Below are 18,053 nucleotides of genomic sequence, written 5' to 3'. Positions count from 1 at the left end.
TAATAAAAATCCAACCATGATCAGTTTAGAAAGATGAAGCTTTTCCAGCTAAAACAGTAATGAAGTAAGCCTGCAAGCATATGAAAGTGCAGGTTCATGTGATGCTATCCTGGGGCTCAGCAATCAAAGGTGATAAGAAAACCACCTTTGCTTTAAAAAACAAAAAAAAAGTAAACCCTCCCACGCAGCACCCAGTACCTCACTGATTATTTTGATTACTTGATCTTCTTGTCCTCCTTTGCTCAACTGCTTCATCTGTTCTTTAGCACACAGGCTTGTTTGGCTTTTGCCTTGAGGGATGGCAAATGCATTTTGTTTGGATTTCTGTGCCAACAAAGATTAATTGAGTAAAAATAAACAAACTGGACACACACACATGACCCCTTGAATATCAACCAGTCAATTTAATGCGCACTCATGGAAAGCTGTTGATGTGCACAGTCTGTAGCGGAGGTTTGCCCATTCAGTTGCAAGTAGCCCGAGAGGAAATTTTTTATTTTTAGCTCACACCGCAGCAAAGGAGTTGCGGAAGGGCAGATAACACCATGAGCCATAACACCTCTCCATGAGGGCACGTGCTTGCTTTGATCAGCTCAGAGATGTTACTTTCTTCAGGCTGACATAGCTGTGAAACAGTCGCTTGATTATTCTTGTTATTTGCATGAAAATTATAACTAGTTACTTGATAAAGTCACGGCAACTGCCTTCTGCCCTCAGGGAAGTGATGTGCTATGCTTTATCTTGGAAATTTCACAGTGAGAGATCTCATCTGTAAGGATATAGCTAAACAGTTGGTTTTATCTCTTTCTGCTTCTTTCCCTTCAGTGTTCCTTCCACCTTGGCTCCAGCTGATTGACAGACCGGGTCCTTTAAAATACCTTTGCATTCAAAGGATTAACTCATACAGTTTTCACAGGGTTTGGTACAGTTGTTCTTCTATGACTCCTAGCAATTCCTAGGTAGGAGAAGTGTTAGCTGCAGGGTGGTTCTGTTTTTGCAGGTGGAGATATCATCCAGCGTTTGGCCTGGTTCAATGGAGTCAACTGCAAAACATGCACCAAGTAGATTCACTGAACTCCTCAGATTCCTCTTCTGCTCCCTTCAGAGCAAGGTTCTAGCTATTTCTTGATTTCTAATTTTTCAACCAATTTCAAGGCCAAAAGCAGTTTATGCACGATGTGTACTAAGGTTAAAAAGTAAATTTATAATTTTAGCTATGAATATTTTTAATAACATTGGTGTAAATCCAGATTCTTCCCTAATGAGGCAGATTTTCATATTCAAATACTTCTGTGTTGGGGAATAGTGATTCCAGATGAGAAATTACTTGCCATTAATGCATTTTGGAGCCTTGCCATCTTGTCTACAAACCAAAAGGCTGCTGTGTACATCTTAATATACATACGCTTCCAGGCACATACACACATAAAGTCCCAGTGAAATGGAGACTCCAGTCCTGAAAACACTGCTAAAATTTTCTTTTCAAGAAACTTCCTGCCAACACCCTAAATCATCTTATGGTCCTTAACCCTCCTCAGATACCCCCAAACAGCGAGGAAAAGCACAGTCTTTGTTACCAAATTCATTTTTTCTCTTCCATCTCTAAAACTTAAGGTCCTCAGCTCCTCTTCACATCTACTTCTAACTGGGAAAAATGTGAGCTCATTCATTCAAAACAGATCTTTCTGCCAAAGAGATATAAATATACATTGCTTCGCCACTATTGTGGCCTCCATTCTTGATAATAAGCAATTGAGCATGGAGGGTGGGAAATTTGGCAATTCTGTCCTTACTTGCACAAACAGGGATGCCTAGATATTTTCAGCTTAGTACAAAAGCTCAAGAAAAGAAAGGGGGGAGGGATATAAAAAGAATAAAAACATGAGTTCCAAATAATCCATTAAAGCTTACTGCTGCAAGAAGTGTTAGTTTCTGAACACTTATCCTTGTTATTTATCTGATGATTCTTAAGATTAGTCCTTCACATGCTTATTTATGCGTTGTGTGACTTCTGAAATACAACTAAATGTACTTCTCCCCCTCCAAGATTCATAACTTTCCACTTTGTGCCCTCTTTGAGGTAAAGATGTGAAAATGGTAACTCCTGCTTGTTTGATGAAAAACACATTATTTTCATGACAGTTTTTAATTGGCCTTATGGAGGAAGAAACTCTGCAGTATTTTTTTTTTTTTTAGTCTTGCTTTTCTTTTATAGTCAGTTCCCCACTTAATAAGCTAAGCTGATCTGACTTTTAGATGACTGTGTTTGGACACAGAACATCTGTAGTTGAAGCTGCAAACTTCTGTCCATTCCTGTTCTGAAGGTGGACCCAGCTCATGGCTCCCCCCAACCCTCTACCCTTTCTAGTCCACTAACTTTCTCTGTTCGGCCTGGGTACTTGCTGCTGGAAGGTTGGTTGGTTTGTTTTTTTTGGTGGTGTGTTATTGCATTCTATGAAAGTTTGCCTTTTTGCAGACTGATCGCTTTAGTGCTCGTGCTTTGTACATCTTTACTAGGACTCAGAAATGTGAGTGTTGTGCTAGCGTGTTTCATATAGTGATCTCTTTAGCGGTTGTGCTCCGTTGTGAATATATGACCAAGTTGTCTGTGCATGCTTTTGGGGTGTGTGTTTTCTAAACCATCTTCCAGCATCTTCATTTGTCCTTCTGTTTTCATGATGGCATGTCTGCATCCTTGGGCTGGTAGCCTGCTCGTGACTTGAAGACATAAGACTGGTGGAAATTGAGAGGTCAGAAGTGAGTGTGATGCAGCTTGGGTTGTAGCGTTCCCTGAGAATAGGTAAGGATGGAGTTTCTCCAAGATCAAGCTGGTCTACGAAGGCTGGGACTGACCCAAAACCATAATGTTGACTTTGACTTGAATGTCCGTCGTACTGTTTCATGCAGTCATTTTATAACCATGCAAACCACTTACCCATCTCATGTGGTAGTGGGATCATGCTTGCTTTGGGTTAAAAACATCAGTGTTGATGCAAGCTGTTTCCCTTTGTCCAAAATGGAAGGGTTTTGTGATCCAGCCAGACCAAACTGGGAGTCAGGAGATCTGTGCTGAGGTTACGATGATGATGAGCGCAAAGATAACCTAGACTCAGCTTACAGCATGAGTCATTCATGAATGTTTGTGCTTTGAGTATGCAGAGGGTGAGATGAAAAAATACTGGAATTTTTCCCCAGCATGCTTTACTAGAGTTGAGCAGGCACACAGAATACCCAGACTTCAGTGTCATGGTCAGTATAGGAGCTGTAAGAGAGAGTACCCACTGGAGCTGGTTTCCACTTGGAAACATAATCCTGCCAGCGGGCAGCACTGCAGCCCAGCGTAGAGCCAGTGTCTTGCCAGTGGTGGCACATTTAAAGGGCCCAGCCAGGTTTCATGTACAGCTCCCAAGCTCCGGGGGATGACCGCTCCATCCAAGTCGGGGGGGTTGTGCTTTGGAGGAAGCACAGCCCGTGCTGCTGGCACGCTGCCTTTAAGAGGGTTGTGACCCAGCTAATATCGGCCCTTTGAAGCTCCTGTGTGAAATGACAGACTGCCATTTTTTTTGCTTAGCTTATGAGGACTATAAAATGCATTTGTAGCTGGGAAAAGTGACTAAAAATTACATTATTCATTCTCTCTCAATGACTTCCAGATCAGTGGCTCAGTTTGCATATCAAAAGATGATTTTTCTGGCTGTCAATGCTCTGCTCAACCTGGGATCTAGAAACTAAGCTAAACTAAGCTCTTGCTCTCTGCCTCTGACATCAGCACTGGGAAAAGATTCAGCATTTGAAATGTGGTTGATAATTCTGTTGATGTACAAGATAAAACCCAGGTTGCTCTCTTTTTTGCTTAAATGGATCTGCAAGGTTATAAGGCCTAAACAGTTGTGTTTTCCCATTAAAAAAGGCACACAAGAATTATGCAGCAAGTGCCATGTAAAGAGTATGTTAATGCTGTGCTGTGCAGAGACAGCTTAGCTAGGGCGTTCCTGCAGATGTTTTTGGCACTCCCGGGACTACGCAGCTCCCAGTACTCGATGGGTTTGGATGTCTCTGCTGAACCATGCTCTGTATGGTGGATGTGCGCCCTTTCGGGTCCCATGCTTCCTGCAGGAATCAACGGGATGAACCTAAAGACTGTGAACGGACAAATAGGGGCAAGATCTTGGGCAGCATATATGTACTTTGACTGAAACGTTCTGGTTTGGTTAGTCTAAAATTATTGTAGATATGCCACAAGTCCCATCCACTGAGCAGCATGTATGTTGTGTCCTGGGGAGACCAGGGACCAGGCAGCGGGCTTTGGGACAGCACCTGCTGTTCGGATCTGTTGTAGCACTCTCCATCTTCACCCTTCTCTCAGGCAAAAGCGCTGGGCAAAGAGCAGGATAAAGTCTCCAATGATTAACCCTCCCTTTCGTGGCAGCTCCATTATTCTGTAGTTTGGCTGCTAGATATGAGGAGCTGTGTTTACAATTCTGTCAGGTTATCTTTATAAATGAAGAACCCTGGCCACATTTATTAAGAATTTCATGCGTTTTCTATTCCCTTTGTACTTCAATGCCAGGGAAAGAAAGTTAGTGAAAATAAAAAGTTTATGATGTTAGAGTTCTTGTTCCAAACATGTAATTACATATAAGCAGATTCTCAGTGGGCAAACCACTTGTAATTTTTTGTACTTTACAGAAAAATCTATCTTGCTGAAAGTACATTGAATCAAAGCACAACAAAGCCTGGTGCAACTGTGTACAGAAATGATAACCATTACTTCTCCCTAGAAACTTTTGATTCAGACTGTAGTGCTGAAAGCAGACAAGTGTCTTGGATAAAATAAGAACCATCACACTCTTTGTGTAGAAATTGAATTAAAAAGACTTCTTAGAGATTCAAAAACAGTCTGTTCTTTTGAGAATGTAGGTTGTGGTGAAAGCATACATGCTGTGATACCCCCTAAATCTATTTTTATGTTATTTCTGGCACAAGTGAAGCATCTAATATCAGAAATCCCATGAGAACTACTTCTAAACAGAGTTCCAGCCAGACTGATGAGGCCCCTGAGCTCCAGGTAATGCCTAAATGATGCTTTGAACATATAAAATATTATATAAATGCTGCATGTTGTTAAACTTCCAGTGAAGCGTCTGTGTACTGTAGAATACATCCAGTATCTTCCTAGTGCTAGTAACTTTGCAGCTAAAATTTTACTGGCCAGCAGTGTGTAATCCTGACTTGAGCCAAACCCCGTTGGCGGCCGGGCTGCCTTTGGCCCCGCAGAGCACTTGTGTGACTGGAGGCAGCAGCGTTCCCGGGCCCCAGCTGCGCTTTGCAGGCGGTGAAGAGCTCGCGGGGGCACTGATGTGGGGCCTGCCGCGTCGGTGCAGGGGGAAGGAGTTGGGGAAAAAATGTAGCTGCGTGTGGATGGAGTTTCGAAGCCTTGGATCAGGAGCAAAGACTTTCTGCTTAGAGGCAAAAATCTAGTGGAATTTAGTTAATCTGGTGGAAATAATCCTCTTTGGAAGAAGTCTGGGGCACTGAATTGGAAAAGGTGGTGTTGGGGGGGGGGGTTATTGTATTAAAGTGCTTGGCTAGCTTGTGGAGCAAAAACTCTTGAAAAGAACTAATCGTATTAGTTTACTTGTCTTGGAAGGGTGAGAAATTGAGGTGGGACAGGATTGGCCAGCGGGTGTGATCCTGTAACTTGGAAAGTTTGCTTTGGCCTTGTTTATGAAATACTTTTTTTCCCTTCATCCTTTAGTTGTTTTAATATGTGCGTAGACCTCAGTAAGAACAAGGCCTAGGATGTATCAGTAGGATCACAGATTTTAAATGTTCTTACTTTGGTGACAGCCTCGCCCAAATACTGGTGTCATAAGAAGAGAAACACATCTGTTGCCTCTGTGGGAATTGCCTGATGAAGTCCTAAAGAAATGTGCTGTAGGATGATAGTATTTTTTTTTTCCTTCTGGTTTTCAAATGCGTGATGTTGGTTTTCTTCTGACTTGTGGCACAACTTCCCTGATTTCGGTAAAATCTTTCCTCATTTACAGAAGCAGGTGGATGGGTGTCTTCAAAACAGCATTAGAAAGTTGTCCAATTTCCCATGGTAAGTGCTGAAGGTGTGCGGTACAGTGTCTCTTCTGTGGTCGCAGCAGTGTAGCATTTCTCCCATCAGGGCAGCTTACAAGATGCTGATGGTACTTGGAAGCCTGGAAAGCTTCAAGTGTTGCAGGGTGGAAATCAGGGCTTAACTGTTGCTCTTGTGGAGGTTGACAAAGGGGTTCTGCAGGGCGAAGTTCAGTACTGAAAAGATGCTTGTATCACTTTCTCCTTTGTGGGATGTCTGTAACTTTTATAAAGTAAATCATGTCCTGAATATCTTTTAAGATGCCAGCAGGAGACAGGGCTGAGAAATAACCATGGTCCTGAATCTGTGGCGGTTGAGTCCAGCGGTTGCTTTGTGCCTTTTAAGAATGGGAAGGTTAAATCTGCAGCCAAAGTAGCCTTTCTCTCCTACTGCTCTGATCTTTAGCTTGCTTAAGCCACAGCCTGCTGTGCTGCTTTGGAATTTATTTAATAGCTCAGTTGTTTGGACATGATTAAAAATATAATGAATGGAATGAAGCAGTAATAAGATGAACAGCTCATAAAGGGTTTTAGTCTAAAAATATCTGCTTCAGCACAACCAATATAGTGAAGTCTGCAGCAGCAGTCACAGGAAAGTCCACTGCATGAATGTCTTGCAAGCTTTAGCTAGCTGTTGCTGAATATGAGGCTTATGTGTCGCCTCCCCTAATTTATCTTTTACAATGGGCCCTATTTTTTCCACTCCAGTGTTACTTTGGCTTTCTGTTGTTTCCCTTCCGTGTGCCTGATGCATAGCTCCAGAGAGGTTTTTCTTTTGTAAATTGAGTTGCACATCAGCTATGTGCTGTGTAAATTTTTCTTTTTCCAATGTGAGAATTTGAAGGGATTGACTTTCTCTGCTTTGCCTGGATGGGTTTTGGCCACTTGAAGGGTTCAAGAGCTGAATATTGTTCACGTTAAGGTTTAGTGTTTTCCTAATGGTAGATGTTCAAAGCATAAACTGAAGGTCACAGAAGTTGGGAATTCTCTCTGTGGCTCCTGTGGTAGATAGGTTAAGGGAAATGTCCTCAATGAACAGATTTGGCTCCTTTGCCTTCATCCCAGCAGCTGTAGTGTCTGTAGTAGAGAATGCAAGAGTGCGTGTATGTGTGTGTGGTTACTTTCCATACTCCCCATTTGAAGTTTAAGAAGGGTTTGCTCTGAAGAGTAGAGAGGGCTTATACATATGTGCTGCATATAAAGAGCATAGTTATAAAAGTAAAGGTGTAGGTTTTGTTGGGGAAAAATAGAAGGAATGATTTTTGAGCTGTTCAATGATGAATGCTCACCTGAAATGCCCCCTTTTCCCCCTCTCTTTATTTCCATGCATGGGTATGCTGCTGCTGCTGCTCCTGCAGCACGCTATCCTCTCATCCAGGGGTTTCAGTGTGCTCCGGAAATGTCCCACTTTGCTCCATTTTCACAGAAGTGAAGGCATATTACAAAGTAGCGGCATATGTGGGAACCTAACATAGCATTTTTGTGGTTACTTTTGAGCTCTTTCAATATGATCTTTCTCAGTGTAGGTTTGTGTTACCAAGGCTAAAGCATTCAGCTTTAATGTATCAGTTATGTCAAATTTAAATGACACACAGGTTTGCCCCTTGTAGCTGAACAAGATTCAGGCCAACTTTGAGATCTTGAGGTATCTTCTTTTCTAGGTCTAGTCTCAGTCCTTTCTCTTTCCATTAATCTGCATTCCTCTGAATGTCCTTGAAGCAAATATGTGTTCTGTTTCCATGACAATATTTATACAATAGATGCTATTCTTGAAGCATGTGTGTATGGATTTTTCATTTGTAACTTCTTTGCATCAATTTCTGATATATTCAAGGTCTCCTTGAAGTGTTTGTACCATCATGTTATTTCAGATTGACTTAAGAGGAGCGTCTCTGGATGGATATGGGCCTACCCTTTGCTGAGTTAAGCTTCACAGTCTCTCCCTTGGAGAGATGAGTGAAGGATATGATTTTTCCCATTTTACTAATGAGTAAAATGGAAGGCCAGAGGCATTCATCATGTGATAGATGGTCTGTCCAAGTTCCCCTCATCCCTCATTTTATTTTCCTTAACTAGAATGTGGTGCTTATTCAGGATAACTAGAACTGGGTACCTATGCTAATGATTGCAAGAACAGCTATTAGTTTCTGTTTTTCCTTCTGGGATCTGTGAATGATGGTTAGCAGCCACTGCAGTTACACAAGATGACTGGATATTTCTCCCTCCCTCTCAAGTACATATGCCAGTGCAAAGGTCTCAAAGTGGATGTTAGCAATCTAAATCGGCAAGCAGGCTGCGAGTGTCCCTGTAGGGCATGTCGAGAGTAAATTTGGACTTTTTGAGAGTACAGAGTGTGATGTGATTCCCCCACCCCAGATCAGCCTATGAAAATCTTAAGGGCATGTCCCTTTTCACCTTCCCCGTGTCCCTTAATCTGTAACTTGCATAAATGTCTTTTTAAGGTTTGTTGAATAGGTTGAGATGTATGTATGAAAAGAAAGGGCAGGTCCGAGTAGCCAGATCTGCAGCATCCATATTTGAGTAACGGATAGAAGAAGATTTTAAAACAGAAATAGGCTCCTTGTCTTCCTGCTTCTGAATGTCTTCAGGCGTCGGGGAGCTCCCATGTGGGGCTCAAAACTTGTTCTCCAAGATGAGTACATGTTATTGCATAGCTTGCAAAATTATGCTTCTGGCAAATTTTGCAAGATAGGCACCTGTAAATTTAGGAAGCAGGACTGAGCCCTAGGCATGTTTTTATGACATAATTAGACCATCTTAGCTTTGTTTTCAGTGAAGAGGGTAAAATTACCTTCTAGATTTTTTGATTAGTTATGACCACAAATTAATAATAAATCTCTCTAGTGCCAGATGCAAAAGACTGCCTAATTGCTATGACAGCTCAGAGGAATCTTGGACCCTTCCTTGAAATTTATTTGCTTTCTGTATCTTGATAAGAGGTGTCTGCACCATGAGCTCAGTGTTCCTGGTTGCTCTTATATTAATGACTCTTCTACTCAATGGTATAATATTTCACCTTTCCTATTTTCAAGTGCATTCCCATATGGACTGTGTGATATCACTGATTTGATATTTAGTTAATGTACTGCTCTGTAAAGTTTATGTCCTAGTTAAAACTATGCCTGCAGTGTTGGCCGCTGCATAGTATTAAACAGCCTTGTGATACTTCCTACAGAAGCACAGAAAAGCTAACCATCAGAGGGAATAAATTAGAGGCAATAAATTATGAAGGCAGTTGAAACATGAAAACGTGCTAGCTTTCTAAAGCTACTGTGAGCTGGTGTTGTCCATGGTTATTCTGGGGGGTGAGCCAGCCCGTACCGCCTCTGAATGGGAGCCGAAGCAATTGGAAGTTGCGAATTACAGGTATTTCTGCCCCGTTGCGGCGGGGTGGGGAGGTTATTTGTGCGTTAACCTCGGGGCAGTAGTGGGCTAACCAGATCTGTTGTGCTGGGGAAGAAGGGTGGGCTGTGGGCCGGAGTGGGAGCAGGGTGGCTGCAGTCTGCGCCTGGCTCACCAAAGGCTCCTGGAAGTCAGGAGCAAGCGGGGGGGGGGAAGGGTGTGTGGAAGCCAAGAGTGGAAATAAAACCAAACAAACTGGCTGCGACACCGCTGTGAAGCCTCAGCAGGTCTGTGCAGGAGCTTGGAGCCTGCCTGGGGCCGGGTTAGACCTGCGGCAGCCCAGCGCCTGGGGACCATGGGCCGAGCTGTGCCAGGAGGTTCCCCGCGAGGCTCGAGCCCCGGCAGGCGTCGGTGCAGCTCTGTGCTTCCCTGCCTGCCGCTTCCGCAGAAGAGGTTGAAAAGAAACAACAACTAGGAATGATATGTTACGGTGAAGGCCTTATCTCTACTGTGAAATATTTATTAAAGCAGATTTCGTTGGTTACGGTTCCTGTTCCTGGTAATCAGCCCATAGCTGGAGAAGATCAATAAGTAGACAAACAATGTAGCCTCTGAAGTTGGAAGTGGCTTTCTTTTTTTTATTTAATTTTTTTAACAGAACAAAGCAAGTTCCCTGTCAAGGGACACTCTCCAGCAAAATACAGAGTGGATCAACACTGGCACCCAGTGTCTAGACAGAATCAGTTCAGAGCTGGGTTTCCAGACCCGACACCCTTTTTTCACACTGACGCCTGACTTTTGATCTCGGTGTGCCCGAAGGTGTGAGCTGCTTAGTCCCATTTGGCGGGTGAACTCTCTGGGGCTGCAGTTTTTAATTCTGCTTTGGTTTGGTTCCTCCAGTTGTCGTCTTGTGCTGATAACTACCTCAGTATTGCTTTTTTTTCTGGGTATCTTTTATATTATAAAAAGATGCAGATCTCTTTGTTTCCCTGGGAAAGTTTAACTGTAGTTCAGGGAGGAAGAAAGGAGACAAAGGCAAAACCATCCTCCTCCTCCCGGGGGAAGTTTTTTCAGGTTACTCTGCAGCTGTTAAATGCCAGTTCAATGAAGCCTTTAAACTTGCACTTAAATCTATTCCTGCTAAGCAAAACACTTAGCCACATGCTTTAAATTAAGCTTGTGTTCAAGTGTCGTTCCACTGAAAAGCAGCAGGACTGGAGCATGTTCACGAAGATGAGCACATCCTCGAGTGCTTGCTGATTAGGTTCTGATTCAGGAAAGCGTCCCGGTTCGGGCTGGTGCGCAAGGACCCCTGGCTCTGGGAACTAAGCGTCCGCCTCCATCTAAGCAATTGCCAGCGTGGTGTGGTCTTTGAGGTCTAGTAATAGATTTCTGAACCCAGGCTTCAGTTGCTTTATTTTCATTCTTGCCAGGCTTCTACTGAGCTCAGGAAGTAGTGACAATTATTTACCAGTACAAATAATGAGCAGCTTAAAGTCCCAAATGTTAAGGAACCCTGCTTGCTGCATCTCTGGAGATACCTTAATGTATCCATAATTTACCACTAATCCCTCCAGCTATCTTTGAGGACCTCTTGCCTTCCCAACCCCTCCTGAAAAAGCTGCCTCTTAGAAAAGGATGATTTACAAAGCCTGCTGTCCTAATCCTGCTAGTAACAACCAGCTGATTACAGGAAGCGATTGTCACTTGATTAGTTAAGGGAAATAAAAATTGTGTGTGTGTGTGTGCCTGTCAAGTTTAGCTGATACTGGCCAACACCTTCAATAAACATTTTAAGGGCAGAGAGAAACACAGTGTAATGGTCTAAGCTTGTTTGTCTCAGAGATTGCATTAGAGTTCATGAGACTGAGGTTCTGTTCATGGATTTTGTGCAACACAGTTGATTTCTAGCTTCATTCTCAATTTGCCAAATGAAGATAACAATTATTTGCTATCTCCAAAAGAGATCAAGAAGATAAATGCAGAAATAGTTGATCATTTACAGTCTTAAGCTGAACTCGATTAATACGAGTTTGTTTTTAACACACTAGTTGGTCCACGGACACAAGGAGCATCTCCAACATGGTTGTGTGGTAGGATGCTGGTATAGGCCAACATTTGGTGATCACTCTGTAAATATTGCAAAGGGTGGAAGAGGCAGGATTGTTCTCGGGATCTCATTTTTTTCATGTTTTGAATCTTTTGCTATTTCTGTAGTGGGGGGTCATCAAATCTAAAGTAGTACTCAGCTGGCTTGCATGGTACTATTGGTATGGTGAAGTTGCTCTAGCATGTTGCAGCAAGGTAGATTGGAATCTGAAAATGAATTTCCAGAAAAGCCCTAAAACTACTACCACAAGTAAGATGGATGGTGAACCATTCTGGCCTGTTATTATCCAAAAGTAACTATCTGGCTGTTTTTTAGTGAACAAAGAAATATTAGAGGGAAAAATAGTTTCCATTTAGCTTTATCTCTGACTGTACTGGAAATGAATCATGACATAAAAGATAAAATGAAATGAAAAAGATACCATTTATTTCCTTTTCTGTAGCACACACTGGACACTTATTCTGAAGGTTAAAACTCTCCTGAACTAAAACAGATTGCACTAAAACACTGATGAAAGATCTTAGAGTCATAGAGTATCCCTGTGGTATCCCCAAAAGTTATGGGCAAAGAGGGAGGGAAAATTGATCTATATGTATCCCCCTCCCATTGAAGTTCACGTTTGTGCTGGCAAAAGGTGCACTGCCAATGTGGTGCATAGATGTTTCCGTTAATTTTCCAGGTTTCTCTGGAGCTCTCCTTAATCTCGTTCTCTCCTTGAGTTTCTCGGAAGGCAGCAAATACAGTGCAGAGAGTCTTCTGAGTGAAACATTGCACTTCCTTGGCCAGGCTGGGGCTGTAGTAGAGGAGGCCTTTCTGTTGATTTATTTGGATGTCTTGACTTCCAACTCCCACTAGATTCAGGAAGCATAAGAAAATGGGAAGAGGGTTAGAAAAAGCACATGAGAGATTAATTCTGAAATGAGGGTTTGCGGAGAGGTATAAGCCAACTAGTCTAGGCCAATGGTTTCTTTATTTTGCTTGATCTAGCTAACATCCTTCCATAGGGATTTATAAATTATCCCATGCTGTAATAGCTATGTTCAGGAGCTAGTGAGTGCCTGCTCTGGCATGGCTTTCTTTTCTTTTCCTTTTTTTCTTTTTTATTAGGAATGAAAATTAGTTGGGAATGAGGAGATAATCATGGTCTTGTATTGTAAAAGTTGTGCTCCTTGATAAGATTTCAAGGTTAGAACAACAATAGCATTAAAATATCTGTTGTAAACCACCATAGATAATTCAAACAATAAAAATGTTTCTTTTAGCTATGTAAATAGGGTAATAGACTGGAATGCAGTAACTGGATCTATTGAATGTTGGAGTTATTTTATATTTGAGCAATATAAAGAGAAAACAGAGCCGAAGATTAATTTGAATAGGAAACAGTGAAGATTTCTCTTCTGAATGGTGAGTCAGCTAGGGATAGATTTGAGTATTTTTGTTTTATTTGAAGGTACCTGAATGATGATAACTCAAATGTATCAATGTGATGAGTAGGATGAGAAACCTCTCTCTGCCCCTCTGCTTTTTTTTTCCCCCGACACAAAGAGCAGTGGGGTTTTAGGAAAGGCTGATGAAATTAGCCTGAATGCTTCTTGATGGTGGGATGCTGTCCAAGGATGTGTTGAGTCACATCTAATGACTTCAAAACTACTAATTAATTCCAAATGAACTGGAATGATGAGACGCAGCTCTCAGAAGTGCTAGGTTTTTAAAGCTGCTGATTTTGAAAACTTCCAGTGTAGTGATCCTGGACATGGGGATCGGAGAAGTTGTGAGCAGCCTGTTGGAAAGGGCAAAAACAAATGAGGGTAAAAGTAAAATCAAGGGTAAAAGTAAGGTGAAGGGTGTGGAGATCTTGCTGTTCTCCAGCTGATTTGCTGTGGAGATCCAGCTTTCTTTAGCAGCTCACAGGAATGGATGGTGGAAGATTCTCAAACTTACTGTTTTCTGTTCCAATTTCTTTAGCAGTTGGCTTTCAAACATTGCACTGTCAAACCTGTGGGAGACCTCTAGTCTTGTACTGATGGATCTGGGTAGCAAGTTTATGAAGCCCAGCTCTGTAAAGGAAATGGATCTACAGTGCTCTTTGATAAGCCTTATAGAAGCTATGTAGCACACAGGATATTGGATGGTGCTCCCAGGGTAAGACAGTGTCCTTGCATCCAGGACATGGGGTGTGGGAGGCATCCCTGGAGCACATGCATGTTCCACAGGATGAGAATGCAGGGGCACAAACTGAAAGACAAGAAAAACAGGAAACCAGAGAAAAGTTTAGAGCAGAAGAGAGCTAAGGTGGGCAGAGATTGATCTGAGGCCCTAAAATTTCATTTTGAAGAATAAGTGAATTTGAAGGATAGGTTGAAAACTATATACAGAGTTTTATGTTTTCATGGTTTTAGTCCTGGCTGATGATGTTCTCCAGTGTCCTGACACTTTGTGGTTCCTTGCTAGAAAGATGCTTTTTCTCTCTCCTTGCTCTCAGATCACCCTTCCTCACATCACTTTGTAAGGCAGTTGCGGCTTTAGGTCTCACCTAACCTTATTTCCAGAGATCAAGTAAGGGTCTGGTCCCACTTGTGTCTGTGCTGGCATTTAATGCCATGACCATGATTCCTCTGCCTTGTCTTAGGGAATGAGCTTTCCTGGGCCATGTATCTGAGTAGTGCTTGGGACAATGTTGTTTGAGGTATGCTGAGGAGCTCTGCAGGTGCAATTGCAATAAAATAATCCTATTTTCCTTTCTTCTGTCATAAAATAGGATATGGTTTGGCAGTTGTTCAAATCAAGACAAGTAAAATAAACTGTTCTATATTCATCACAGAAAGAAACAGACTTAGCTACAAAATGAGTAACAGGACCTTCTATTCATCTGTACCAATCTGGTCTGTGGCTGCATTCATTTCCATACAATTACTGGAAAATATTATGTTGATTGCCAGGAACAAAGCTTGGAGGGTGGGGGGGAAATCTATGCTACTAATCTACAGTGGAATTGGTAAATGGGTAAGACAAAGCTTTAATAATATTATTCTGTGCGACATCTGATGTAAATAATACAGTTCTATTAATCTCTCAAGCAATCAGAGTCTGGCTGTTAGAGGCAGCCAAGTATGAGCAATAATATTATCTCTTCTAAGGAATGTTGGAATAAAATCACAAATCCATTGCTGTGAGAGTGGTGGTTGCACTGGCTCAGGAAGTTGCACCCGGTGCTCAGACAAAGCCGCTGGCTGCCCATGCTGGCCGAGGGGGCTGGAGAGGGCATCTCCACGCTGTTCACCTCAGGTGCTTGGATTTCTACCTTGCCATCTGCTGTCAGGGTATCGTGAAGCTGTGCTTTCTCAGGAAGCACGTGCACTTTGTCTTTTGACTTTCCTCCCTCCCCCTGTAGGGGAAGGTGGACTTCACAGCTCTTGTTTTGGGGTTGGCCAAATTCATCTGCTGCACAAGTACATCAAAGGCATGGCTGGCAGCGGATCCTCCTGTGGGCAGCTGTATCTGTTGTTCAGGCTGAACCCGCGCTGTGGGTGTCGTACCAGCCTCTTTGGAAGCTGTTCTTTCTGCGCCGGAGCCAGCGATTTGAAGATGTGTTTGCCTTCTGCAGATGCACAGCAGTGTTCAAAAATCAATACTCAGTCATGCAGCAACCCCACTGAATCCAAAGCAATCAAGGAGTTAACGTTGCCTCCCCACAAGGAGACACGTGTGTGCTCTGTCCTGTAACACAATATTAGTTAATGCAGCCAAATGAAGTAGAATTTTTAAATGAGATCCCATTTTTCAACTGTGATTTTAAGATATGATGCAGGTCAGGGTTGTCTGATTCTTCACAGTTCATTAAGTAGAGAGCAGCTAGTGTTAGAGAGTGACTTTTAAAAATGATAGATTTTTATTTATAGAAAAGTTCCAGTCATTAATTTTGAAGGAAGAAAGCATAAAAGCAGGAGTGGGTTCATTTAAAAAAGGGGGGGGGGGGAGGGGAGAAAAAGACATTAGTAATTTAATTAAATTGTGGTTTTGAGTATCATTACAGAAAATGAAACATTAGTTCTACACTGCTTTTCAAGCCATGTGACATATTTGATAGCATCCTCCCTACTTACAAAACCCTGGTCGTTAATATTTCTATGTGAAAATTGTTGATGACCAGATAACTGCCCAGCTGCAGGGGCTTTTTGGAGGGATGTAAATAGTATTTTGGGGAAGGGAGCAAGGGGCAGAAATCCTGCCGGGTGAAGCTTGGACGCGGCCACCCGGTGCTCTGCGGCAGGGACCGAAGTGCAGCGTTGCGTTCCCGGGCTGCTGGAGGCGCTGATCCGGGCTCGGGCAAGGCTGGGCTGCTGTGCGCAGGGGTGTAGCAAGAGCTCGCAGTCACAGCGGACTGGGGAAACGGTTAGGAGAGGAAACTGAAGCAGTGCAGGAGTCCCAGTGCGTGTGACATTAAAATTAATCGAGTTCAAGATGGTAAGGTTGCATTTAATCTGGAAGAGGGCTACCTAGAAAAGGTGATCTGTCTGGATCCAGGGAGCCTAATCCTATACTCATTACAGATTAATCTTCCATTGCCCTCACCATGAGGGATGCTGTCCGCGTATTTGCTGCAGAGAGGCCTCTTGCAGTACCTGAACTATAATCCTAGGAGGCAGCTAGTCTGCTGGCTGGGCAAGGCCAGCACTGGAGGCTCAGCAGGGGTGTTCAAGTCTCGCTCCTAAAGCACAGTCCCATGCCAGGACAGAAAGGTAGCGTCTTTGTATCAGTGTTTAGGGGTTTATGTTTCATTTCATGTGGCTACACAGTTTTGGTTATATTTTATTCTGCTGCATGACTTGTATGGTAGCATCTCATTTTTCTCTTAATCTCCTCCTCCTCCTTGGTAGAGCTGCAGACTAGACCTCCTGTTGCTCCTAGAGATTCATCTGTTTTTATGCGTGCCCCAACAAAATTCTGTTTCGTATGTTAAATCACTATGTAACTTTGGTCACGTCTTCCTTCTATTGATGTTTCAGCCTTAATGAAAGAACCCTGCATAAGGGCCTGATCAAATCTGATTAAGTCATTGTTAGTCTTTTGATCATCTTCGCTGGGTTTTATACTGGGCCCTAAATCCATGAATTGAGTGGATCTTTCTGGAATGGTTCATGGGAACCTGTAGAATTTTATTTAATTTCTCTGAAGCTGCTATACAGAGACATTGGTTAAGTGTGTAGGATTGCTTAAGCGTGTAGCATTTACACAGTATTTTACCTGCAACTTCTCCATTTATATTAAAATAATGTAAATAATTTCTGATGAAAACTTCTGACTATATTTTGCCTTCAGTGGAGTTGAGTCCGTCTGCATTGTTCAGGAATCTAGTTGGATGTATCTATGTAAAATCCAGGTGAAACGTACAGTGAAACGATAATGAATCCCTGTGGACTGAAATATTGCTCATTTTGTCTAGACAATAGTTACTAATTATAGGTTTTGTTGTCTTCTATATGGCTCTAAGGCATAACACACTTCTGACTGTTGCAGGGGCCTTTGTGAGGTGCCTGGTAAAGCTCTGCTGAGAAGCATTATTTTGAACAGGAATGTAATCTCTGGATTTTAATCCACTGTAGTCATGTCAAATGGCTGGAACTGCAGGGGAGGTGTAGGAGAGAGGAATGCTATGGTTCAGAAACTGGGGAAACAGATCAGGAAAGAGTAGATTTTATTTCTGACTCAACTGATTGGGACTGGTTGTGCTTGCTTTATATATACTTAGTAGATACAGTGCTTAAATGTTAGCCTTAACTAGCTTAATGAATTCTGGTGTAATCCAGCATGGTAAGTTTAATGATTATTTGCTCTTTACATTTTAAGTGATACATTAACTTTGAGACTAGGAGGATGCCATTGAGATCGGTCATCTCTGTGGATTCTTCACCCGATATGCGTGTTATGATGCACTGTCCTAACCAAAAGCAACTTTCTTTGGCAGTTCTACCAAGTCATACGTGTGGAAACCCAGGAAGGCTGCAGAACGGGATCCAGCAAGGGACAACATTCAGCATTGGAGACAAAGTGAGATACAGCTGCAATCCAGGCTTCTTTTTGGAAGGACACGCGTTGCTCACATGCCATGCCAATTTGGAAAACAGTGCCTCCTGGGATTTTCCTCTACCCTTCTGCAGAGGTAAAGTGTCCTCTCTTCATCTGGAACAAGCCACAGTGAAACAGGATTTTAAGTTATTTGGGCTTAATAAAAAGTTCATGAGCTATAGGCTTGATTTAAAAGGCTTGAAGACTAAACATGATGTAGGTAACATTGAGATTCCATTTTATTAGATTCCCTGAAGCTGCCAGGATTTGGATGAATAATAGGAAAGACAAGGTACTTGAAGTATTCAAAATGCTACACAGCTACTTTTAACTTCAGTTTCTTTGCCTAAGGTTAAAGGGGGGGGAGGGAGGGAGGAGTTAACCATCA

The 18,053-nt window shown here is 42.5% G+C and overlaps 1 protein-coding gene across 1 annotated transcript in view; it reads left to right on the top strand.

Moving 5' to 3' along the window:
- CSMD2 (CUB and Sushi multiple domains 2) overlaps positions 1–18,053 on the top strand; it is a 334,099-nt gene that overhangs the window by 71,827 nt on the left and 244,219 nt on the right. The window contains 1 exon segment of the mRNA XM_067311607.1: positions 17,565–17,759. Coding sequence (XP_067167708.1) covers positions 17,565–17,759 — 195 coding nt within the window.

The sequence above is a fragment of the Apteryx mantelli genome, chromosome 27, assembly GCF_036417845.1.
Source record: "Apteryx mantelli isolate bAptMan1 chromosome 27, bAptMan1.hap1, whole genome shotgun sequence".
NCBI classification, from domain to species: Eukaryota; Metazoa; Chordata; class Aves; order Apterygiformes; family Apterygidae; genus Apteryx; species Apteryx mantelli.
This window is presented reverse-complemented; position numbering and strand designations above follow the sequence as displayed.